Genomic DNA, 26762 nt, shown 5'->3' on the forward strand with positions numbered 1-26762 from the left:
TGAGCCTTTTCTACGAGAGCAATGGAAATACTATCGATGACAGTGCCGCTAATGCAGTATTACTAAACACAGCCTTCTGAAATTACCAAATAAAGCGAAGTAATTATTCCAGAATCCCAATCAGGAACAGCTGCCAACATGAGTAACTTACAAATAGACATCCTCGGAGTAGTCAACCGACTTAAATCACTTAGTAAAAACTAATCTCCAAGTCCAGATTGTATACCCATTAGGTTCCTTTCAGAGCATCCTGGTGTAGTACCTCTATACTTAACAGTCCGCCAGTGGTAGCTGAGTGGTCAGCGCGATGGAATGTCATACCTAACGGTCCGGGTTCGATTTGCGGCTGGGTCGGAGATTTTCTCCGCTCAGGGACTGGATGTTGTGCTGTCCTTATCATCATCATTTCATCCCCATCGACACGCAAGTCACCGAAGTGGCGTTAACTCGAAAGACTTGCACCAGGCGAACGGTCTATACGACGGGAGGCCCTAGCCACACGGCATTGCCATATACTTAACAATCATATACAACCGCTCTCTCAACGAAAGATCCGCACCCAAAATGTGGTATGTGGTACAAGTCACGCCAACATTCAAGAAAGGCAATAGAAGTAATCCACTAAATTACAGGCCCATAACATTAACGTTCTTATATAGTAGTATTTTGAACATATGTTGTGATCGAACTTCATGAATTATCTAGAAGAGAACGGTCTATTGACACGTAGCATAGTCAACACGCAACTAGAAAACATCGTTCTTGCGAAACACAACTAGCTCTTCACTCTCACGAAGTGCTGAGTGCTATTGACAAAGGATTTCAGATTGATTCCATGTTCTTAGATTTACGGAAGGCTTTTGACACTGTAACACATGCGGCTTGTAGTCAAATTGCGTGCTTATGGAATATCGTCTCAGATATGCGAGTGGATTCGTAATTTCCTGTCAGAGAGGTCACAGTTCGTAGCAATTGATGGAAAGTCATCGAGTACAACAGAAGTGATTTCTAGCGTTACCCAAGGTAGTGTCATAGGTCCACTGTTGTTCTTTATCTGTATAAATGATTTAGGTGGCCATCTGAGCAGCCGTCTTAGGTTGTTTGCAGATGATGCTGTCGTTTATCGTCTAGTAAAGTCTTCATAAGATAAAAATCAATTGCAAAATGATTTAGATAACATATTTGTATGGTGGGAAAATTGGCAGTTGGCCATAAATAGGTCATCCACATGAGTGCTAAAAGGATTCCGTTAAATTAGTCAAATCTAATGGCAGAAAATTTAACTAAATACCTAGGAATTACAGTTACCAACTGTTGTGGTGAAAGCGAACCAAAGACTGCGTTTTATTGGCAGAACACTTTGAAGATGAAACAGATCTACTAAAGAGAGTGCCTACACTATGATTGTCCGTCCGCTTTTGGAGTACTGCTGCGCGGTGTGGGATTCTTACCAACTAGGATTAAGTGAGTACATCAAGAAAGTTTAATGAAGGGCTGCACGATTTGCATTATCGACAAATAGGGGTGAGAGTGTCAAGGACACGGTACAGAATTTGGGGCGAACGTCATTAAAACAAAGGCGATTCCCGTTCCGGCGGGATCTTCTGACGAAATATCAATCAGGAATTGTCTTCTCCTAATGCGAAAATATTTTTTTGACGCAGATCTAAATAGGGAGAAACGATCATCTTAAGAAATAAGGGAAATCAGAGCACGGAAAGATTAAAGTGTTCGTTTTTTCCGCGCGTTGTTAGAGAATGGAGTAACAGAGATTCATAGTGAAGGTGGTTCGATGAACCCTCTGCCAGGCACATGTTGTTGTTGTGGTCTTCAGTCCTGAGGCTGGTTTGATGCAGCTCTCCATGCTACTCTATCCTGTGCAAGCTTCTTCATCTCCCAGTACCTACTGCAACCTACATCCTTCTGAATCTGCTTAGTGTATTGATCTCTTGGTCTCCCTCTACGATTTTTACCCTCCACGCTGCCCTCCAATACCAAATTTGTGATCCCTCGATGCCTCAGAACATGTCCTACCAACCGATCCCTTCTTCTAGTCAAGTTGTGCCACAAACTTCTCTTTTCCCCAATCCTATTCAATACCTCCTCATTAGTTACGTGATCTACCCACCTTAACTTCAGCATTCTTCTGTAGCACCACATTTCGAAAGCTTCTATTCTCTTCTTGTCCAAACTAGTTATCGTCCATGTCTCACTTCCATACATGGCTACACTCCATACAAATACTTTCAGAAACGACTTCCTGACACCTAAATCTATATTCGATGTTAACAAATTTCTGTTCTTGAGAAACGCTTTCCTTGCCATTGCCAGTCTACATTTTATATCCTCTCTACTTCGACCATCATCGGTTATTTTACTCCCTAAATAGCAAAACTCCTTTACTACTTTAAGTGTCTCATTTCCTAATCTAATTCCCTCAGCATCACCCGACTTAATATGACTACATTCCATTATCCTCGTTTTGTTTTTGTTGATGTTCATCTTATATCCTCCTTTCAAGACACTGTCCATTCCGTTCAACTGCTCTTCCAAGTCCCTTGCTGTCTCTGACAGAATTACAATGTCATCGGCGAACCTCAAAGTTTTTACTTCTTCTCCATGAATTTTAATACCTACTCCGAATTTTTCTTTTGTTTCCTTTACTGCTTGCTCAATATACAGATTGAATAACATCGGGGAGAGGCTACAACCCTGTCTCACTCCTTTCCCAACCACTGCTTCCCTTTCATGCCCCTCGACTCTTATAACTGCCATCTGGTTTCTGTACAAATTGTAAATAGCCTTTCGCTCCCTGTATTTTACCCCTGCCACCTTCAGAATTTGAAAGAGAGTATTCCATTCAACATTGTCAAAAGCTTTCTCTAAGTCTACAAATGCTAGAAACGTAGGTTTGCCTTTTCTTAATCTTTCTTCCAAGATAAGTCGTAAGGTCAGTATTGCCTCACATGTTCCAACATTTCTACGGAATCCAAACTGATCTTCCCCGAGGTCGGCTTCTACCAGTTTTTCCATTCGTCTGTAAAGAATTCGCGTTAGTATTTTGCAGCTGTGACTTATTAAACTGATAGTTCGGTAACTTTCACATCTGTCAACACCTGCTTTCTTTGGGATTGGAATTATTATAATCTTCTTAAAGTCTGAGGGTATTTCGCCTGTCTCATACATCGTGCTCACCAGATGGTAGAGTTTTGTCATGACTGGCTCTCCCGAGGCCATCAGTAGTTCTAATGGAATGTTGTCTACTCCCGGGGCCTTGTTTTGACTCAGGTCTTTCAGCGCTCTGTCAAACTCTTCACGCAGTATCTTATCTCCCATTATATCTTCATCTACATCCTCTTCCATTTCCATAATATTGTCCTCAAGTACATCGCCCTTGTATAAACCCTCTATATACTCCTTCCATCTTTCTGCTTTCCCTTCTTTGCTTAGAACTGGGTTGCCATCTGAGCTCTTGATATTCATACAAGTGGTTCTCTTCTCTCCAAAGGTCTCTTTAATTCTCTTTAATTTTCCTGTAGGCAGTATCTATCTTACCCCTAGTGAGACAAGCCTCTACATCCTTACATTTGTCCTCTAGCCATCCCTGCTTAGCCATTTTGCACTTCCTGTCGATCTCATTTTTGAGACGTTTGTATTCCTTTTTGCCTGCTTCATTTACTGCATTTTTATATTTTCTCCTTTCATCAATTAAATTCAATATTTCTTCTGTTACCCAAGGATTTCTACTAGCCCTCGTCTTTTTACCTACTTGATCCTCTGCTGCCTTCACCACTTCATCCCTCAGAGCTACCCATTCTTCTTCTACTGTATTTCTTTCCCCCATTCCTGTCAATTGTTCCCTAATGCTCTCCCTGAAACTCTCTACAACCTCTGGTTCTTTCAGTTTATCCAGGTCCCATCTCCTTAAATTCCCAGCTTTTTGCAGTTTCTTCAGTTTCAATCTGCAGTTCATAACCAATAGATTGTGGTCAGAATCTACATCTGCCGCAGGAAATGTCTTACAGTTTAAAACCTGGTTCCTTAATCTCTGTCTTACCATTATATAATCTATCTGAAACCTGTCAGTATCTCCAGGCTTCTTCCATGTATACAGCCTCCTTTCATGATTCTTGAACCAAGTGTTAGCTATGATTAAGTTATGCTCTGTGCAAAATTCTACAAGGCGGCTTCCTCTTTCATTCCTTCCCCCCAATCCATATTCACCTACTATGTTTCCTTCTCTCCCTTTTCCTACTGACGAATTCCAGTCACCCATGACTATTAAATTTTCGTCTCCCTTCACTACCTGAATAATTTCTTTTATCTCGTCATACATTTCATCTATTTCTTCATCATCTGCAGAGCTAGTTGGCATATAAACTTGTACTACTGTAGTAGGCATGGGCTTTGTGTCTATCTTGGCCACAATAATGCGTTCACTATGCTGTTTGTAGTAGCTAACCGGCACTCCTATTTTTTATTCATTATTAAACCTACTCCTGCATTACCCCTATTTGATTTTGTATTTATAACCCTGTAATCACCTGACCAAAAGTCTTGTTCCTCCTGCCACCAAACCTCACTAATTCCCACTATATCTAACTTTAACCTATCCATCTCCCTTTTTAAATTTTCTAACCTACCTGCCCGATTAAGTGATCTGACATTCCACGCTCCGATCCGTAGAATGCCAGTTTTCTTTCTCCTGATAACGACGTCCTCCTGAGTAGTCCCCGCCCGGAAATCCGAATGGGGGACTATTTTACCTCCGGAATATTTTACCCAAGAGGACGCCATCATCAATTAATCATACAGTAGAGCTGCATGTCCTCGGGAAAAATTATGGCTGTAGTTTCCCCTTGCTTTCAGCCGTTCGCAGTACCAGCACAGCAAGGCCGTTTTGGTTAATCTTACAAGGCCAGATCAGTCAATCATCCAGACTGTTGCCCCTGCAACTACTGAAAAGGCTGCTGCCCCTCTTCAGGAACCACATGTTTGTCTGGCCTCTCAACAGATACCCCTCCGTTGTGGTTGCACCTACGGTACGGCCATCTGTATCGCTGAGGCACGCAAGCCTCCCCACCAACGGCAAGGTCCATGGTTCATGGGGGGGCACATAAGTGTGATATTCAGAGTAGCGATGTACGTAGGTGTAGAGTTGTGTTTACTAGTTCGACACGGTGCGGCACAACAATCACTTCGCAATGTGTACAGTATACACAGGTACTGGATTTTTAGATCGGCAATTTTGGCAACGGCCGGACACAAAACACTCGTGACCTGAAGTCGATCGACTTCTAGCGCCTTCAGCCAATCCAGAATTATGGCACCCTCCATTCAGGACGTTGTGAATAAACTTTAACGAAATTCGATGCACATCACAAAATCGCTCTGAGCACTATGCGACTTAACATCTGAAGTCATCAGTCCCCTAGAACTTAGAACTACTTAAACCTAACTAACCTAAGACATCACACACATCCATGCCCGAGGCAGGATTCGAACCTGCGACCGTAGCGGTCGCGCGGTTCCGGACTGAAGCGCCTAGAACTGTGCACATCACAGAAATAGGAATAGACGCTTAAAGGCTATTATCAGACGCTCTAAACAGGAAAACACTCGCCTGGACTGTTGAGTAACACCTTCACGTTGGTACGTACATACAGAAGATAGGACCAGTGTGTCGCCAGTCACATGAGGAGTCCTACTTGTCATGTGCGCGTTCTTCAGATGGGGCGCAAATTTATAAAAAGCGCAAGATTCTTTAAATTTTATTTTATTGTCGGAAGTTTCAGCTACGCCATCTTCTGACCAGGAAGCTGCTGAGGTGGCAGCGTAGGCAACGTTGTGAAATGTCATACCAGATGGACACACAGAGAAAATTATGAATACAGATGACATAGATCCGAAAGTAATTATTACGTGAAGTGCTGTGTTCTTTTGTATAAATGACGAAGGATGCTGATAAAATTTCCAGCTTTGTCAAGTGGTTAAACATCCACAAGATTTCTGCTGAGTTCTCCTTGGCAACTGCCAAGTGTTGACTGTTGTGTTACTCCTGCTACCGTCCTTACGTATGCGGAACTCTGTGTTCCATACGGAGCTGTTCGCTTGCGTGACCGAAGTGGCGCCGCGGTTAGCACGCTGGACTCGCATTTGCGACGACGACGGTGCAAAACTTTAGCGCCTAGAACCGCTCGGCCACTCCGGCCAGCCGCTTTAGTAGGCCGAAATCGCAATCATGGGGTGAATAGATACATTTAATAACAGTCAGGGAATATTGGGTTGAGGACGCAAGAAAACAAAACAAAGAAAATAGCAACACTGAGGTAGTAGTGCCTTATTCTAGACACCAGTCAGCAACACAAACTACTTGTCAGGTTCTGAGCTCAGAGAAAAGTATTGCACAACCAGGTAGACTAGAGATCACTAGTTACTCAGTCCGCAGCTCTTGGTCTAGCTGCCAGCGTTTCTGCCTCTGGATCACGGGGTCCCCGATTCGATTCTCGGCCGGGTTGGGAATAGTCTCTGCCCGGGGACTAGGTGTTTGTGTTGTCCTCATCATTTCATCCTCATCATCATCATTCGTGACAATGACTAGATTGCATTGCGTAAACACTGGACTGTGTCATAATTGGGAATTTGTACGGGCGCTGATGACCGCGCAGTTGAGCGCGCACAAACCAAATATCACCATCAGTAGTTACTCACCTCTGTAAAACGAGAAGTGCGTTTACATAATGCCCGCTGTGGAGAGGTAGCGAGTGGCTGCACCACACGTGAGAAATCCCTTTGCGAGTCCCTGACCTAAACATCCACAGCTGGCATTCTCCGTGCACTGCCTAGCGTCAGCGAAGTATGCGTTGTTAGTATTCAGCGCGGCGAACGTGGGCCAGTTGGCAGACCTGCACTGAAAGCTGGCCCGTGGGCCCGGCAAGCTGTTCAGCGACTCGTCTACTTGTTCAACACTTGACGATCAGTCCGCAGCGCGTAAACCTGTCGGGACTGTAGTTTGGTTCGTTCGTCCAACAATTACACAGCGTTTCTAAGCTTGTGAAGATAGCAACCTCGAAATCAGTCACGGTATAGTAAATCCGTTTAACTGCAGTCTGAGGCAGTTTAATTAATCCTAATTAAACTCCTTTAATTACGAGTGTCATTTCGAAACTGAATTTCGTTGAAGAGCATTATATACACTTACTTTTAACTTTCTACCGTTAACATTGCCACTAAGATATTCGTGCCAATGAGACTTTCACTGTTCTCATTACGTTTCAGTAAACCATTTCATTACTTCTTTACCGTCAGCTGAAAAATCGGCTCTCTCCCAAAGTACTACGTTAAAGCTTCCACAACCAAAAGACATGTACCTTTCATTTTAAAGGTTTTGTCGTTACAAGTCATAATGGAAACTATTTAAAATTTACTTTTGATCTGCTTTATCAGATTCCGCACACTACCATCACTCCTGACGGTGTCTTCTTCATTTACATAGGCACTTCTTTTTCTTTGTTTATTTGATAATTATTATCACGTATCCTGATGAGGAACCAAGTCGGCTAGGGCCGTGTTGGACGGTTCCTGAAGGTCAAGTGGTTCAAATGGCTCTGAGCACTATGGGACTTAACATCTGAGGTCATCAGTCACCTAGAACTTAGAACTACTTAAACCTAACTAACCTAAGGACATCACACACATCCATGCCCGAGGCAGGATTCGAACCTGCGACCGTAGCAGTCGCGCGATTCCGGACTGAAGCGCCTAGAACCGCTCGGCCTGTTATAGGCCACAGTAGCCAATTGCTATCCCTAAACCAGGCAAAGATCGCGTGAATCCATAAGCCTATAAGGTTTCTGGCCTTGTCAACTCTACAAAGTCCTGGAAAGTCTCATCTTTCAGAAACTGACATGAAAAAGTGGAGTCTTTTCTTATAACCCAGCAAGCTGGCTTCAGACAAGGAAGAAGCTGTACATCACAGACATTAAACTCGACACAGCACATCGAGGAAGGCTTTGAGAAACGGCTTGTCACAGACGCTGTATTCTTTGACCTATCTGCGGCTTACGACACAGTCAGTCTTCAACTTCTTCTAACAAAAGAGCATGTGATCAAACTTCCTGGCAGATTAAAACAGTGTGACGAACCGAGACTCGAACTCGGGACCTTTGCCTTTCACGGGCGAGCACTTGTCCGCGAATGGCAAAGGTCCCGAGTTCGAGTCTCGGTCCGGCACACAGTTTTAATCTGCCAGGAAGTTTCATATCAGCGCACACTCCGCTGCAGAGTGAAAATCTCATTCTGGAGTACGATATCACTTAAGACTTCAGTCTTGTGTGCGACATCAGAAGCTTTCTCCAGAACCTGAGATTCCTTTTATGGAATTTGAGGGAAAGTGAAGCAGATGGAAACAGCCACTGCCTGAAGGAACCTAGAGTTTTGTCAATGATGACGACTGTGCTGTCATTTCTCAACCCGACTGTTTTGGAAAGGTGGAATAAACTTTGCCTAAAGGCCTGGAAGAACTCACCACCTACTATAATGAAAATCACTTGATGCCGAATCCCGCGAAACGTCAGGACTGTGTATTCCACCTCAGGAACAAACAAGCAGCTAAAACACTTTAGATCATCTGGGAAGAATATCTGGGAGTGACTGTGGGCCGTACATATAAGAAACCGTACATACAAGAAACCCTGGCTAAACTTCACCATAGAATGTCAGCCAAAACCAACATAGTGTGGAAACCGACAGGTACGACATGGAGAGTTCACCCACACACGGTGAGAACTAGCGCGCTAGCGCTCTGTTACTCCAGTGCCGAATAGGCATGTTGGGCATGCTACAAATACAGTCATGCCAGAAACGTAGATGTGGCGCTTAAGGAGATCTGGGACATTAGTACAAGTTGTTTAAGACCTAGATCCGTAGATAAACTCCAGTATCTTGCTGGCATACTCCCTCCCGACGTTAGACGTCAGACAGATGCGAGAAAAGGAAGGCTATGCGTACGGAAGCTCCCACATTAAATGTATGTCAGCTAGCACTTCTTCGGCTGGAATCAAGACAGTGCTTCTTCGCAACTACTAAAGCTCTTACAAGAACACAATAGCAAGGATCTGAAAGTAACGGGGGAAACGTCAAAATTTGGAGAAATTTATCGTTTCGACGGAATAGCTCCCTCCTGGTCATTCAGAGAAGTGGACAACATGGAAGGCTCTCAACCCAACATGAACTAGTACTACTAAATGGTAAACCAACTTGCAGAAGGGGGCCTTCCTGTGAAGTCAGTTTTTGCAAGTGCAGTGCTATGCAGACTAACAACCATCTACTTCAGTGTGAATCATCTCTAGTCACAAAAAAAAATGGCTCTGAGCACTATGGGACTTAACATCACAGGTCATCAGTCCCCTAGAACTTAGAACTACTTAAACCTAACTAACCTAAGGACATCACACACATCCATGCCCGAGGCAGGATTCGAACCTGCGACCGTAGCGGTCGCGCGGTTCCAGACTGAAGCGCCTAGAACCGCTCGGCCACAAACGGCCGGCTCTCTAGTCACATGCAGCATGAGAGACCTGGCGAGGACAACACCGAATGCACTCGATATGGCCAATAACTGGTCAACCAATGTATAATCTGATGTCAACGATCGATTTCCTTTTGTTGATTACATAATTTGTACTTCAATAAATGGCAGCCAAGAGGACTGGTTGTCAGGTGATTCATGCAATCCCCAGTTTCAGAGAACAATAGTTACCCCGAAATAACGTAGGCACACCTTTGGCGACAATTGAAGCCGCAAAGCGTTTATTTCCCAGAAACGGGCTTACGTCGCAGGTACTCCCGAATGACGCTGTTAAATGCACTGTATTAGTATTTTCCATAAGTTTGGTAAGCATCAGGAGTCAGAATGGACGTGATAGGCTGCAAATTATTTAAGACATGCTTGAGCTTTGTAATGTAAAATCAGAACTACCAGTCATTCGACACGTACTAGGTAGCTGCTAACTGGCTGGCGAAATCTTTAAATGAGCGACAACCCTGCAACCCGTCCTTATTCTCGTTGTTATGCACAACGCCATGAGTGGTTTTTACGCTACATACTCACGTCGCGAGCTTGAGAGGTGCTGGGGATAATAGTGATCCACCTTGTGGGGATTATGACGAAGAACCGTCAAGCCATTGAGAACGCAAGGACCATCAAAGTCTCAGAGCACTTGTTCCATCACGAATCAAAACCACTGAAATTCGGTCAAAACTTTCCGAGGACAATGTAGCATTTGTGACGTCTTAGTGGATAACCACGCACAAAAGCACAATCTGAAGGGAATAAAGAGCAAATATGTCTTTAGGTACGACATACATAAAACTGCTGATATTTGTATTGTATTACATCTAGTTTCGATAGTATGTAATCATCTGCCAGACTTTATAATTTTAAAATACACTGGACGTCTGTTTAATGCTGTGAATAGATGTACACTGATGAGGCAAAACATTACGACCGCCTAATTAATAACATGTTCGGTTACCTCTAAACACAATACAACAGGGATTGTGAATGGAATCGATTCTGTGTGTCCTTATCTGGTTTTCGGAGATATGTGGCATCATATCTCTGCATACAGGTCACGCAGTTCCTGAACAATATGGGTCGCTGGTTTGTGGGCACGGAGCTTGTGCCCGACAGTGTCCTATATGTGTTCCTTCACGTTCAGAATCGGCTAATTGAGGGTGAAAACATCAACGTGATTACGAACTTCCAACATGCTGGAATAACGGTGGGTCAGCAACTTCCGTTAATCAGTACAACAAAAAACCAGTCGAAGGACGCAAATTTCACTTTTTTATTCACTCGATGACTAGTTTCATGCCGAGACCCATTTTCAAATCGTCGTAACATACTGAAAAATGCTATTTTCGGAGATGATATAACTATGTCAAAATGTACAACGAACAGTTACAGCGTATACAGATAATTATTTGTGCATATTGTAACTGTTCGAGTGAATAAAAAAAATTGCAACTTTGGACTTGTTTTTCGTTGTACTGATCTACGTGTGTTTACTATCATGCTCCTCAAACCACTCTAGCACAATTCTGACATTGTAACAAGGACAGTTATCAAGAGGAAACATACCATCGCCATCAGGGAATACATCAAAGATGAAAGAACGGAGATAGCAAGCAGTAATTTTTACTTAGTCCCCACCACAAGTCCCATGGAATTATGGTCCCCCAAAGCATGATACTGTCCCCATCAGCCTATGTCCATGGCACGGAGCATGTTTCCAGCAGCCGTTCGCCTGGATGACGATGTAACTGGACATGACCATCGACGTGGTCTAACAAGAAACTTGATTCATCAGTCCAGGTGACACGTTTCCACTGAGCCATGATCCAATTTAGATGATTCGGTGCCCACCGCAATCGTAACTGACGGTGTGGTTAGGTCAACATGGGAACATGTAAGGGTCGTCTGCTGTGGGGGCCGATGTTCAGTAATGTCCACTAAACGTTGTGGTCTGAAACACTTGTGCGTGCAGCAGCACTGTATTCTGTTGTCAGATCTGTCACACATCGTTGCCTATCTTGTTTTATCTTACGGCCAAGACTCTGATTCTATGTTCTACGCTGAGACGTCAACGTCGAAGGTTCTACAGAGTACTCATGGGTTCATCATTCTTCAACAACATTCCAAAGATGGTCACGACAGTAGGATGTGAACAGCCGATCGGGTTCGTCGTTTCGGATGTGATCGACTCCAGACACTGGGTGACAACACTCTGCCCTTCGTCGAATTTGCGGAACGTAGCGTAATTAGAATGGTTCACCACTGATATCTGCTTCCATTATATAGTGTGTTTTAGAAGTGATGGCCGGTAATGAGGTATATGACATGAATGATCATTCTAAATAAAAAATAGTCGAGTAAACATAGGCACTAAAACGCATACGTTAAGAGCTACGATCAGTTCTTGATCTTCGACACTGTGAACCAAATCTTTTCTACTGGAAGCTCCTCGTTTTCTATATTTTGAGAAATGATAGAATGGACCAATACTAGAAAAAATGTCCAGTAAAGGTGTGCTCTAAAATGCATACGTTAAAAATTATGAGCACTTGTTCATTAGAAGAATTGAGTTTGAAATTAGCGAAGATGAACAAGTACTCATAGCTCTTAGGGTATGCATTCTAGAGCATGCGTTTACTGGACATTTTTTTCTTGTTCCGGTCCATACTACCACTTTCCAAAATATGTAAAGCAAAGAGCTTACAATAGAAGAGATTTGTTTCACAGTATCGAAGATCTACTGTAGAATTGCACATAGTTCTTAAGGTTCGCTGTTTAGAGCCCAAGTTTATTTGACTGTTTTGTTTCGAATGATCATTCCTGTCATATCCCTGATTATTGAACATCACTTCTGAAACACCTTGTATCATCGTCACGTGGCCGTGAAGCTACAAGGCGGCATTTAATGTCGCTGTAGGCAGTGCTCATAATGCTTTGGTTGATCACTGTATTCCGTCAGTGCAAAAAGTCTCGTGACTCGTTTAGTAAAGAGAGAAAAGTTTAATGGTTCTTTGGGATGTTGTTCAGATCGCGCCTCACATTTGGAGCTTCTTCCGATTTGCAGAAACTTCAGAAACACATTCTGCACTTTTTCGATCTGTGGTTGATGCATATAACATCAAGTCTGCTCATTAGTGAAGATTTTTTCCGGCAAAGAATGCTCCAGGTTTCGTATCTCAATCAAGTCACGGCAGAGGTCGAGACGTCGTTTTTGTTCGGGAGTCAAGATGTGCGGGACTAACTTTGCACTCACTTTCCTATTCTGCGAAACATTCTTGGGAATGTCTTTAACACTTACGTTGCTCTACTGCGATTTGTGACGCAACAACGTTGACACAACATGGTAGCACGTCCACAGCTTAACGCTGCCTGTTCGCTACTGACTGGTCGACTGCACTTCAGTTGTTTACAGTTGTTAGTTCAATCTGCCACCGTAGTTACTGCACTGAGGTCGCCTAACTCTAAGGATAAAATTAAGTCTCAGAACTTTTTGAATAGACGCAATATAAGCTTTTCTTTTTTATACTTATCTTAATTATTTTCGGCAATAATAGCTACGTTTGTGAACCGTGACTGTGTGGGATAATTATTTATTTGTAATTTCTGCTACCATCACTTTTTCTTATATTTAATCTAACACAATACAACGCGTTTCGAACACGTTGTGTTTATCATCAGGCATTTAATCATACATACATACAGAGAAATCTTACTTCAAAATAAATTGTCTTAAACTGAATTAACCTAGAACGTTTTGTTCATTGTTCGGTACTGCAGTGGCTGGTGTGGCATTTGAAAGGGGGGGGGGGGGAGGAGGAAGTAATGGATGGACAGAAGCCGATGTCAGTGATGTCTTCTGCTGGTTTTTCTTGTTGTTGGTTATGTATGATATCATAACCTGTAGAGGATGCAGATGGTTTTGCATCAGTTGTGTGTTCCCAAAATCGTGTGAAAGGTCTTTAGATGACAGTTGATCACTTACGATTTTATCGCCTTGTGGCTTCACTTGCATCATTGGTGTAATGGCGGAGCTGTTGAGTAACATTACACTATTGCACTTTGTATTTTGTCACTGTTTTCCGACGTAATTTACTGCACAAATTGTTTCGATATACATGTAAACGTTATCCACTTAATACAAGATGGCGGAATAATAACTTGTGAGTCCTTGTCGATTCTCGATATTTTCTATCGACATGTTTGGTACTGACGGATTTGTTGTCATTTATTTACATTGAATCATCTTGAATCAAATGAGCTAGAACTGGTTTAAGACTGTTGAAGAATTTTGAGGTTTTGAATTCTGTTATCTCATTAAGAATGTTATCTCCATGTTTCGTATTATGAATGAAAATCTCCATTTCTTCCCCGATATCTTCCCTATTTTGTGTTAAATTTTCGAGGTTGTCTTAGATTTTCAAAGGATGGCCTGTGCCTTCAATGTGAGTTGCTACTGCTGATTTGTTATATTTATCAAGTCTGTAGCAGTCAAAATGTTCTTTGAATCGAGTTCTGAAATTTCTGCCTGTTTGGCCTATATAATATTTAATGCATTGGCTGCAGGTAATTTTGTAAATGACAGATGCATCAACACTTGTATCTGGTGGTTTTATATGGTGAATAAACTTCCTTCCGAGACTGTTGGTGGTGCTGAAGCTGATATTTACAACTGTGTTTTTGAATAATCGTGCTAATTTGTCGGATACTATTCGAAGATGTGGCATTTTTTACATATTTTACTGATGGGGCACTGTCAGTTGTGAGTGTAGTTTGATGTTGTTTGTTCAGTTTATTTTTTATCTGTTGTGACATGGTATTAATTAGTGACGGATCGTATCCATTGTCTATTGCAAATAAAAAGTGACTGGTAGCAGAAATTTAAAATACATAATTATACTTATCTTTATTTTTTTAAAAAGTGTACATACTAACATCACACCCATACACTAATTTTAACAATATCACAGTGTGATTTAATTCGTATATATAACATATTATAATGAATTGGTTTGGAACTTCGTCTCAGTGGAATATAAAATGGTTTATCAACAGCAACGGATGCACTAGCGGAAGCAAAATAAGACCACATAGTTTGAGACAACTTTAAGGCTCGTAAGAAGAGGAGAGAAGTTCTCCAAAATAGTAATTCATTGCATGTTATTCTTGTCAACATCAGCGACTGGTAAAGTAAGCTAGTTCTGACCAGCATTGACCTCAATAGCTTGTGTATACTTCGTTTGAAATAAAGATCAGGATGTTGTTGTGGTCTTCAGTCCAGAGACTGGTTTGATGCAGCTCTCCATGCCACTCTATCCTGTGCAAGCTTCTTCATCTCCCAGTACCTATTACAACCTACATCCTTGTGAATCTGCTTAGTGTATTCATCTCTTGGTCTCGCTCTACGATTTTTACCCTCCACACTGCCCTCCAATACTAAATCGGTGAACACAAAACACACAAAGGTACGGAAGAAGCCTCTTCCTGTTGCTCGTCTACTTTATGTGAGAGGTGTCAGCTACCGTGTACGTAATGGCATGTGTCGCGGGGGTATCAAACCTATATTCCAGACCGGTCGCATTCTTCGAGACCTATTGAGACCTTCTAAGGGTACCTTGAATACTCTACACATTGCAGGCGTGTACGAACTTTCGTACGAATTCGGAGAAGTCTACGTTGGTGAAACTGTGATGGTAATTAGCACTTGCGTATGACGAGGATAGTTTTGTCGTTGACAAGGTTTATTTATACCAATCACACACCCGTTTTACAGTATTGTCGCTGGTGTCCGACATCAGACCCGTCAGTCGATAAAAATCAACGAAACAAGGGTCATCTCCGAAGATGCTCAAACAGTTTTGGACGAAATATTGGGAACAAACTTTTCAGGGACCACTACCAGACACCTCATAAGATTTACCAGTAACTAACAGAACAGCTGTCCGCCCCTCGTGGTCTCGCGGTAGCGTTCTCGCTTCCCGAGCATGGGGTCAGGAATTTTTCCTGTCTCGAGATGACTGGGTGTTGTTGTGTCATCTTCATCATCATCATCATTCATCCCCATTACGGTCGGAGGAAGGCAACGGCAAACCACCTCCATTAGGACCTTGCCTAGTAAGGCGGTGCGGGTCTCCCGCATCGTTCCCGTACGCTCTGTAAAGAAGCATGGGACTTCATTTCCATTTTTTTCAACACAACAGCTTGTGAAAAGCTGTGTGTGTGTGTGTGTGTGTGTGTGTGTGTGTGTGTGTGTGTGTGTGTGTGTGTGTATGTGCGTGTGCGCGGGCGCACGTTGAAATTTGCTGACTTTCATTGCCTCCAGAATCACTAAACGTGGAACTCCAATTAATAGTCTGCAACAGTCATCGCTCGATGGACACGACCCATTACGTTAATGAATAGCTGAATCTCACTTCATAGAAGTACAAATATCTGTCAGCAGTTAGGAGGGAAAGGTACACTTCCAGATATGGACCGTTTCTTCCCTGGCAGTTCTCTGATTCAGCTAGCTGATCCACTTCTTTACGCAAATGTCCAAATCGCATTTTCATACGCATATAAGCCATATAGAAAGCTTGTTGTATCTCTAATGACACAGACGTCACGAGTCTTACATCTACATCTGACTTATTGCTCTGCAATTCACACTTAAATATTTGGCAGATTAGAAGCCGTTTGTGTGGAATGCAGCCAAAAGCCTTCTGACCTTCTAGAAGTACGTAATCACTTTGAGGTCCCTTGCTGAAAGCACTCATGACTTCGTGTTGTTAAAGAGCTAGTTGAGTGTCACAAGAACGATATTTTCTGAATCCATGCTGAGTACGTGTCAACACATCGTTTGCTTCGAGGTAATTCATAATGCTCCAACACTGTGCATCTTCGGGAAACCTACTGCAAATTGACATCAGTGATATGGGTCTGTAATTCACAAGATTGCTTCTAATTCCTTTCCTGTGCATTTGTGTGACCTGTGAAACTTTAGGGTCCTTAACTATGGCTCTGTCGTCGAGGAATCGGCAGTGTAAGATTGACAAACATGGAGCTATTTATTCAGCGTATTCTGGATTGAAACTAATTGGTGTACAATGTGGACTGGAAGACTTGCCTTTATAAAGGGATACAAGTTGTTATGTTACACCGAGGGTATCTAATCCTAAGTGATTCGAATTATGGACTACTTTGTTCATGTTATTTGGCGGAGAAATTTCGAAAAACCACGTTTCGATATTCCTATTTAGTGCCACTGTCATCAATAAAATTACCATTGCTGTTGTGTAGTGAAAGTCGTGATTGTGTCTTGCCGCTGGCACATGTAACGCATGACCAGAAACTCTTTGGATTTTCTGCCAGACTTCGAGACAAAATTTTGTTGTATAAACTATTAAAAGCATCTGGCATTGAGATGATCTCTTCTCATTTACTATGAACTACGATCTTTCTGACAGCATATGAACACTCCTGACATTGTCTGTCTGGGGGCGATCTACAATGTATGATAACTGAAGAAAATTTCACAAGTCAAGTTCGCTAAAAAAAGGCGTTTTATTGGAACACTGGTTACCACAGAGTTATGCCACAATCATTGCATTTTTTTTTTTTTTTGGGGTCATCAGATTCCTGACAAGTTAGCTATGGCCTTTAACGAAATCCTCTTCTGTGCCAACCTCTTCATCTCAGAGTGACTCTTGCAACCTACATCCTCAATTATTTGCTGCATGTATTCCAGTCTCTGTTTTCCTCGACAGCCTTTACCCCCCTACAGCTCCCTCTAGTACCAAGGAAGTTATTCCCTGGTGTCTTAACAGATGTTCTATCATCCTGTCCCTTCTTCTTCTCAGTATTTTCCGTATTTTACGTTCCTCGTCAATTCTGGGGAGAACATCTGCGTTCCTTATTTTATCAGTCTACCTAATTTTCAACATTCTTCTGTAGTGCCACACCTCAACTGCTTCGATTTTCTTCTGCTATGGTTTTCCCAGAATTCATATTTCGCTAGCGTACATTGTTGTTCTCCAAATGTATCTTCTCATTAATTTCTTCTTAAAATTAGAGCCTATAACTGATACTAGCAGAGTTCTCTTGAGCAGGAATTCGCTTTTTGCCAGCGCTAGCCTGCTTCTGATGCCGCCATTGCTCCGTGCGTCATGGGTTGTTTTGCTGCCTGGGTAGCAGAAATCCTTAACTTCATCTACTCCGCGATCACCAAGTGTGATGTTAATTTTCTCTCTGTTCTCATTTCTATTACTTCTCATTATTTAGTCTTTCTTTGGTTTACTCTCAATCCGTATTCTGTACTCATTATTCTATTAATTCCATTCAACAGATACAGTAATCCTTCTTCACGTTCAGGACTGCAATGTCATCAATAGATCTTACCACTGACGTTCTTACGCCTTGAATTTTACACCCACTCTTGAATCTTTTCCCTTCTTGCTTCTTATATGTATAGATTGAAAATGAAGCGGCGAAAGACTACATCGCTGTCTTATATTCTTTTTAATACGAGCACTGCTTTCTTGGTCTTCCACTCTTATTGTTCGCTCTTGATTTTTGTACGTATGGCATAGTACCCGTTTTCCCTAAAGGTTTCCTTATTTTTCTCAGAAATCTTGCACTATTTGACATTGTCGAACGCTTTTTCCAGGTTGACAGATTCCATGAACGTGTCTTGATTTTTTTTCTTTAGTGTTGCTTCCATTATCAACTGCAATATCAGAGCTGCCCCTCTGGTGCCAGTACTAAAGTCAAACGGATCGTCATCTAACACATTCTTAATTTTCTTTTCCATTCTTCTGTATATTATCCTTGTCAGCGACCTGGATGCATGAGCTGTTAAGCTGATTCTCACACTTGCAGGCTCTTGCAACCTTCGGAATCATGTGGATGATATTTTTCCGAATTTCTGATGGTATATCTCCAACTTAATATATTCTACACACTAATGTGAAGAGTCGTTTTGTTGCCACTTCCCTAAATGATTTTAGAAAGTTCGATGAAATGCTATCCCTTCTGCCCCATCTGACCTTTGGCCTTCCAAAGCTCTTTTCAGTTCTGATATTAATACTGGACACCCTGCCTCTTCTATATCGACCACTGCTTCTTCTTCTTCTGTCATATCAGAAGACAGCCTCATAGAGCCCTTCAGTCAACTCTTTCCGCCTATAAGATCGCTGCTCTGCATTTAACAATGGAACTCTCATTTCACTCTTAATGTTATCACCCTTGTTGTTAATTTCACTGAGGATTGTTTTGATTTTCGTATACGTTGAGTCAGCTCTTCCGACAATCATATCCTTCTCGATTTCTTCACATACTTCATGTAGCAATTTCGACTTAGCTTCGCTGCACTTCCTGTTTATTTCATTTCTAAGCGATTTGTATTTACACACATACACACACTCCGTCTCCAGACCGCAAGTGGCCCATCGGGACCATCTGACCGCCGTGTCATCCTCAGCTGAGGATGTGGATAGGAGGGGCGTGTGGTCAGCACACCGCTCTCCCAGTCGTTATGATGGTTTTCTTTGACCGGAGCCGCTACTCTTCGGTCGAGTGGCTCCACACATGGCATCACGAGGCTGAGTGCATTCCGAAAATGGGAACAGCGCATGACGACCCGGGTGGTCACCCATCCAAGTGCCGGCCACGCCCGACAGCGCTTAACTTCGGTGATCTGACGGGACCCGGTGTACCCACTGCGGCAAGGCCGTTGCCAGATTTGTATTTGTGTATTCCTGAAATTTCCCTGAACGTTTTTGTACTCCCTTCCTTCATCGATCACCTGAAGTATTTCTTCTGTTGCCCATGGTTCCTTTGCAGTTACTTGTTTGTATCTATGCCTTTCTTTCCAGCTTCTGTTATTGCCCTTTTGTAGAGATGTCCATTCCTCTTCAACTGAACTGTCTACTAAGCTGTTCTTCATGGCCCTATCTATAGCCTTGCAGAACGTATGCGTGTTTCTTCATTCATTAATACATCCGTATCCCACTTCTTTGTGCATTGGTTTTTCCTGGTTAGTCTCTTAAGATTCGACCTGCTCTTCATCAACACTCAGTTGCGATCTGTGTTCATATCTGCTTCTGGGTATGCCTTAACATCCAGTATTTATCTGTAGAATCTCTGCCCGACAACGATATAATCTAAATGAAATGTTCCCTATCTTCCTGTCTTCTCCAACCGTACTTGCTCCTCTTGTGATTCTGTAACAGAGTATTCGCTATCTGAAATTTATTACAGAAGTCAATTAGTCTTTCTCCTCTCTTAGGCCTGGAACCAAACCCATATTGTTCAGTAAACTCGTTCTACTCCTTCTCCTACAACCGCATTCTAATCCCCCACGATTATTAGATTTTCATCTCCCTTTATGTACTGAATTACCCATTCAATATCCTCATGTACTTTCTCTCTCTCTTCATCTTCAGCTTGCGACGTCGGCATGTATACCTGTAGTTAGTGTTGGGTTGCTGTCAGATCTAATGACCATTACAGTGAAATGTTCACCGTAACTCACTCTCTGCCGGAGCTTCCCTTTCTTAACGAATTCTATTCCAGTTATACCCTTTTCTGGTGCTGTTGATATTACCCCATACTCGTCTGACCAGAAATCCCTGTCTGCATTGCATTTCACTTTACTGACCCCAAAAATATCTAGACTGAGGATCTGCATTTTCCTCTTCCGGTTTTCTAGCTTCCCTATCACGTTAAAACTCCTGGAATTCTACGCTCCGTTTTCTAGAACGCTATTCTTTCGTTGGTTATTCAGTTTTTTCTCATGATCACCTCCCACTTGGAGATCCGATTGGGGGATTGTTCCGCAATCTTTTGCAAACTGGGAGATCATCACGACACTTTTCAATTACAGACCATATTTCCTGCTGATGCACATTGTGTCTTTAATGCAGTGGTTACTATTGCCTTCTGCACCCTCATGCCTTTAGCCATTACTGATTCTTCCGTCTTTAGGGCAATTTCCCACCTCAAAGGCAAGAGATGTCCAGAACATACAATGAAGGCTTTCACGACCGGATGTTTCAGCTGCCGAGAATTCTTCCGAGTTGTATGGTCGTGGTCCATGTAACTCTTCTATCCCTGACGTTTCGTCCAAAGCTACGTTGGACATCTTCGGAGGTGCTCCTGGTTTTGCTGAGTCTCTTGGCACAACCAGGAGCACCTCCGAAGATGTACAACGTAGCTTTGGACAAAACTTCAGGGATTAGATTAGATTAGATTAGTTTTTCGTCCCATAGATCCGTGCTGAGGAGACGCTCGTGGATGTGGAACATGTCTTTCTTTTAGCTGAAATAACAATACTAATAGTATGAATATATACAATGCATCACTTGTTTCTATTAAAAAATTCGTCAATGGAGTAGAAGGAGTTGGCCACTAATAATTCTTTCAGGTTCCTTTTAAACTGCTCTTAATTTGTAACTAAATGTTTTATGTTTGCTGGCAAATTATTGAAGATGAGTGTTCCTGAGTAGTGGATCCCTTTTTGAACTAAAGTAAGTGCTTTTAAGTCCTTGTGCAGATCATTTTTGTTCCTGGTATTGTATGTATGAACTGAGCTGTTTGTTGGAAAAAGAGATATATTATTTAGGACAAATTTCATTAAGAATTAAATATACTGAGAGGCAGTGGTTAGTATTCCCAGTTCTTTGAAGAGGTTTCTACATGACGTCCGTGAATTTACTCCACAAATAATACGTATTACACGCTTTTGGACTCTGAAAACTATTGTTTGACTTGAAGAGTTACCCCAAAATATTATACCATATGACATTATGGAATGAAAGTAGGCAAAGTATGCAAGCTTTTTCATTTTTATGTCGCCTATGTCTGCTAACACTCGAACTGCAAATACAGATTTGTCAAGGCGTTTCTGCAGTTCTGTGGTGTGCTCCTCCCAACTGAATTTATTATCAAGTTGTAATCCCAGGAATTTAAGACTGTCAACCTCTTCTATCTGCTCTTATTCATACTTTATGCATATGCTGGGTGGAAACCTCTTACAGGTTCTGAATTGTATGTAGTGAGTCTTTTCAAAGTTTAATGTCAATGAGTTGGCTATAAACCATTTATTAATATCCATGAAAATATCATTACCAGATCTTTCTAGAACTAAACTCGACATATTATTTATTGCAATACTTGTGTCATCTGCAAACAAAACGAACTCTGCTTCTGGCAGTGTAACAGATGAGAGATCATTAATGTACACAAGAAAAAGCAAAGTCAAAGAGTTCAATGGACCACGGCCATAAAACCCAGAAGAATTCTCGGCAGATGTCCAGAACCTCTTTCCGCTCCATAGCCCTCTTTGTCAAGGCCGTTGGCTGAATGAGGTAGACATCTTGCACCGGAAATCATCGCCCGCCATTGATGATGACTTTTATTAAAAATTTAAGCAGTGGCCGGCCTCTATCCCGGAACCCAGTACGTTTTCATTACTAATCGTAGACGCTGCCCACAGACCACGGGTGAACCTACCATCGGATCTTACGCTCTAATTTTTTTACATAATATTGTCCACCAGTGTTACAAGTCGCTACACATCGGAAAGATATGGAGTGTGTAAGAGCCTGTAAAACTGATGGATAACGTGTGGCAAAATTTTAAAGGACAAGCTCTGATGATGACAGCATAACTCTGTCGATACCGGTTATGCAATAAAATGCTTTCTGACAAGAAATCACTAATCAGAAACTTCCTACAGATCAAAACTGTGTGCCGGACCGAAACTCGAGCTCGGGACCTTTACCTTTCGCGGGCAAATGCTCTACCGACTGAGCTACCCAAGCACGACTCACGCCCGGTCCTCAGCCTTAATTCCGCCAGTACCTCGTCTCCTACCTTCCAAACTTTACAGAAGCTCTCCTGCGAACCTTGCAGAACTAGCACTCCTGAAAGAAAGGATATTGCGGAGACATGGTTTAGCCACAGCCTGGGGTTTTTTTCTAGGATGAAATATTCACTCTACAGCGGAGTGTGCACTGATATGAAACTTCCTGGCAGATTAAAACTGTGTGACGGACCAAGACTCGAACTCGGGGCCTTTGCCTTTCGCGGGCAAGTGCTCTACCAACTGAGCTACCCAAGCACGACTCACGCCCCCTCCTCACAGGTTTACTTCTGCCAGTACCTCGTCTCCTACCTTCCAAACTTTACAGAAGCTCTCCTGCGAACCTTGTAGAACTAGCACTCCTGAAAGAAAGGATATTGCGGAGACATAGCTTAGCCACAGCCTGGGGGTTGTTTCTAGAATGAAATTTTCACTCTACAGCGGAGTGTGCGCTGATATGAAACTTCCTTACAGATTAAAACTGTGTGCCGGACCGAGACTCGTGCTAGTTCTGCAAGGTTCGCAGGGGAGCTTCTGTAAAGTTTGGATAGGAGACGAGGTACTGGCACAAGTAAAGCTGTGAGAAAGGGGCGTGAGTCGTGCTCGGGTAGCTCAGTTGGTAGAGCACTTGCCCGCGAAAGGTAAAGGTCCCGAGTTCGAGTCTCGGTATGGCACACAGTTTTAATCTGTCAGGAAGGTTCATATCAGCGCACGCTCCGATGCAGAGTGAAAATCTCATTCTGGAAACATTCCCCAGGCTGTGGCTAAGCCATGTCACCGCAATATCCTTTCTTTCAGGAGTAGTAGTTCTGCAAGGTTCACAGGGGAGCTTCTGTAAAGTTTGGAAGGTAGGAGACGAGGTACTGGCAGAAGTAAAGCTGTGACGACGGGGCGTGAGTCGTGCTTGGGTAGCTCAGCTGGTAGAGCACTTGCCCGCGGAAGGCGAAGGTTCCGAGTTCGAGTCTCGGTCAGATACACAGTTTTAATCTGTAAGGATGTTTCATATCAGCGCACACTCCGCTGCAGAGTGAAAATTTCATTCTGTAATCACCAATCAAGTTGCGCAACTGAGACTATACTCGGTACTTACGCAATCTGATTAGAATTTTTTGCCGTACGGTGCCAAAAGTCTTTTGGAACTCTAAAAATGTGGGATCGAATTTAGATCCCGTGTCGAGATCACTGTTTCTCTCCCTGGAGACGGCGCTTCGCTTACCTGGTGTAGAGGTAGAACTGTATCCTGTGGTGCGGGCAGGTGACGGGCGGGTCGACGCAGGAGGGCGTGTGGAACAGGTCGCGAACTGACTGCGGCTTCTTCGCAGAGGTGCGGTTGCGCTCCAGCAGCTGTTCCCGCTGCGCCCACACGCAGCATCCTGCAACAGCGGCGGCAGAAAGGCCTCAGCTGCGAGTAATGGGACTAGCATTGCCGTAAAATTATGGAAAGTCCGCAGTAGCTGCTGCGAATTAACAGTAGAGATTCACCGTACATGCAGCGCCTACTCGGAGAGTGAGATGCTGAATCTCCAGTACACAATGAACGGTGAGATTAGGGACTTGATCCTGAGAAGTGGATTTGAGAAGGAAGAACCCCTGAAAGGTACTACATCTCTACATCTACATCTACATCTATATCCATACTCCGCAAGACACCTGACGGTGTGTGGCAGAGGGTACCCTGAGTACCTCTATCGGTTATCCCTTCTATTCCAGTCTCGTATTGTTCGTGGAAAGAAGGATTGTCGATATGCTTCTGTGTGGGCTCTAATCTCTCTGATTTTATCCTCATGGTCTCTTCGCGAGATGTACGTAGGAGGGAGCAATATACTGCTTCACTCTTCGGTGAAGGTATGTTCTCGAAACTTTAACAAAAGCCCGTACCGAGCTACTGAGCGTCTCTCCTGCAGAGTCTTCCACTGGAGTTTATCTGTCATCTCCGTAACGCTTTCGCGATTACTAAATGATCCTGTAACGAAGCGCGCTGCTCTCCGTTGGATCTTCTCTATCTCTTCTATCAACCCTATCTGGTACGGATCCCACACTGCTGAGCAGTACTTAAGCAGTGGCGAACAAGCGTACTATAACCTACTTCCTTTGTTTTCGGATTGCATTTCCTTAGGATTCTTCCAATGAATCTCAGTCTGGCATCTACTTTACCGACGATCAACTTTATATGATCATTCCATTTTAAATCACTCCTAATGCGTACTCCCAGATAATTTATGGAATTAACTGCTTACAGTTTCTGACCTGCTATTTTGTAGCTAAATGATCTTTCTATCTATTCGCAGCACATTACATTTTTCTACATTGAGACTGAATTGCCATTCCCTGCACCATGCGTCAATTCGCTGCGGAACCTCCTGCATTTCAGTACAATTTTCCATTGTTACAACCTCTCGATACACCACAGCATCATCTGCAAAAAGGCTCAGTGAACTTCCGATGTCATCCACAAGGTCATTTATGTATATTGTGAATAGCAACGGTCCTATGACACTCCCCTGCGGCACACCTGAAATCACTCTTATTCCGGAAGACTTCTGTCCATTGAGAATGACATGCTGCGCTCTGTTATCTAGGAACTCTTCAATCCAATCACACAATTGGTCTGATAGTCCATATGCTCTTACTTTGTTCATTAGACGACTGTGGGGAACTGTATCGAACGCCCTGCGGAAGTCAAGAAACACGGGATCTACCTGTGAACCCGTGTATATGGCCCTCTGAGTCTCGTGGACGAATAGCGCGAGCTGGGTTTCAGACGTCCGTCTTTTTCGATACCCATGCTGATTCCTACAGAAGGGTACTGTCACACCATACAAGCCATTGAAGCCATTTTCCCCAACCCCTAGACCACGGGTCAACCTATTGTCACCTAATGTTGACCTAATCTCATTGTTTTTGTTGTGGTCTTCACTTCTGAGACTGGTCTGATGCAGCTCTCCATGCTACTCTATCCTGTGCAAGCCTCTTCATCTCCCAGTACCTACTGCAGCCTACATCCTTCTGAATCTGCTTAGTGTATTCATCTCTTGGTCTCCCTCTACGATTTTTACCCTCCACGCTGCCCTCCACTACTAAATTGCTGATCCTTTCATGCCTCAGAACATCTCCTATCAACCGATCCTTTCTTCTAGTCAAGTTGTGCCACAAACTCCTCTTCTCCCCAATTCTATTCAATACCTCCTCATTACTTATGTGATCGACCCATCTGATCTTCAGCATTCTTCTGTAGCACCACATTTCGAAAGCTTCTATTCTCTTCTTGTCTAAATTATTTATCGTCCATGTTTCACTTCCATACATGGCTACACTCCATAGAAATACTTTCAGAAACGACTTCCGGGAAGATCATTTTGGATTCCGTAGAAATGTTGGAAAACGTGAGGCAATACTGACCTTACGACTTATCTTAGAAAAAAGATTAAGGAAAGGCAAACCTACGTTTCTAGCATTTGTAGACTTAGAGAAAGCTTTTGACAATGTTGATTGGAATACTCTCTTTGAAATTCTAAAGGTGGCAGGGGTAAAATACAGGGAGCGAAAGGCTATTTACAATTTGAACAGAAACCAGATGGCAGTTATAAGAGTCGAGGGACATGAAAGGGAAGCAGTGGTTGGGAAGGGAGTGAGACAGGGTTGTAACCTCTTCCCGTTGCTATTCAATCTGTATATTGAGCAAGTAGTAAAGGAAACGAAAGAAAATTTCGGAGGAGGCATTAAAATCCATAGAGAAGAAATAAAAACTTTGAGGTTCGTTGATGACATTGTTATTCTGTCAGAGACAGCAAAGGACTTGGAAGAGCAGTTGAACGGAATGGACAGTGTCTTGAAAGGAGGTTCTAAGATGAACATCAACAAAATCAAAACGAGGATAATGGAATGTAGTCGAATTAAGTCGGGTGATGCTGCGGGAATTAGATTAGGAAATGAGACACTTAAAGAAATAAATGAGTTTTGCTATTTGTGGAGCAAAATAACTGAGTTACACTAAACTCAGCTAGTCAAGTGTGATTAATTCCGTGTGTGGGACTGAGATAAAAGAGAAGCTAATTAAATTTGCTGTCCAACTGAAAATAAACTGATGGTCATATGTTCGTCCTGCACTTTTACTCAAGCGCGTAAAAAAGAAACACTGTGTCTACAGGCCACAAGTAGCCCATCGGGACCATCCGACCGCCGTGTCATCCTCAGAGGAGGATGCGGATAGGAGGGGCATGGGGTCAGCACACGGCTCTCCCGGTCTTTATGATGGTATTCTTGATCGAAGCCATTACTATTCGGTCGAGTAGCTCCTCAATTGGCATCACAAGGCTGAGTGCACCCCGAAAAATGGCAACAGTGCAT

At 42.9% G+C, this 26762-nt stretch overlaps 1 protein-coding gene and 1 pseudogene across 1 annotated transcript in view; both read right to left on the reverse strand.

Annotated features, from left to right (window-relative positions):
- The window catches only part of LOC126092201 (inactive pancreatic lipase-related protein 1), a 208545-nt gene that overhangs the window by 84493 nt on the left and 97290 nt on the right, over nucleotides 1-26762 (reverse strand). The window contains exon 3 of the mRNA XM_049907691.1: nucleotides 23632-23788. Within this exon, the coding sequence (XP_049763648.1) occupies nucleotides 23632-23788 (157 nt within the window). The remainder of the gene's footprint in view (nucleotides 1-23631; nucleotides 23789-26762) is intronic.
- LOC126093830 (5S ribosomal RNA) lies at nucleotides 19171-19288 on the reverse strand (annotated as a pseudogene).

The sequence above is a fragment of the Schistocerca cancellata genome, chromosome 7 (genome assembly GCF_023864275.1).
Source record: "Schistocerca cancellata isolate TAMUIC-IGC-003103 chromosome 7, iqSchCanc2.1, whole genome shotgun sequence".
NCBI classification, from domain to species: Eukaryota; Metazoa; Arthropoda; class Insecta; order Orthoptera; family Acrididae; genus Schistocerca; species Schistocerca cancellata.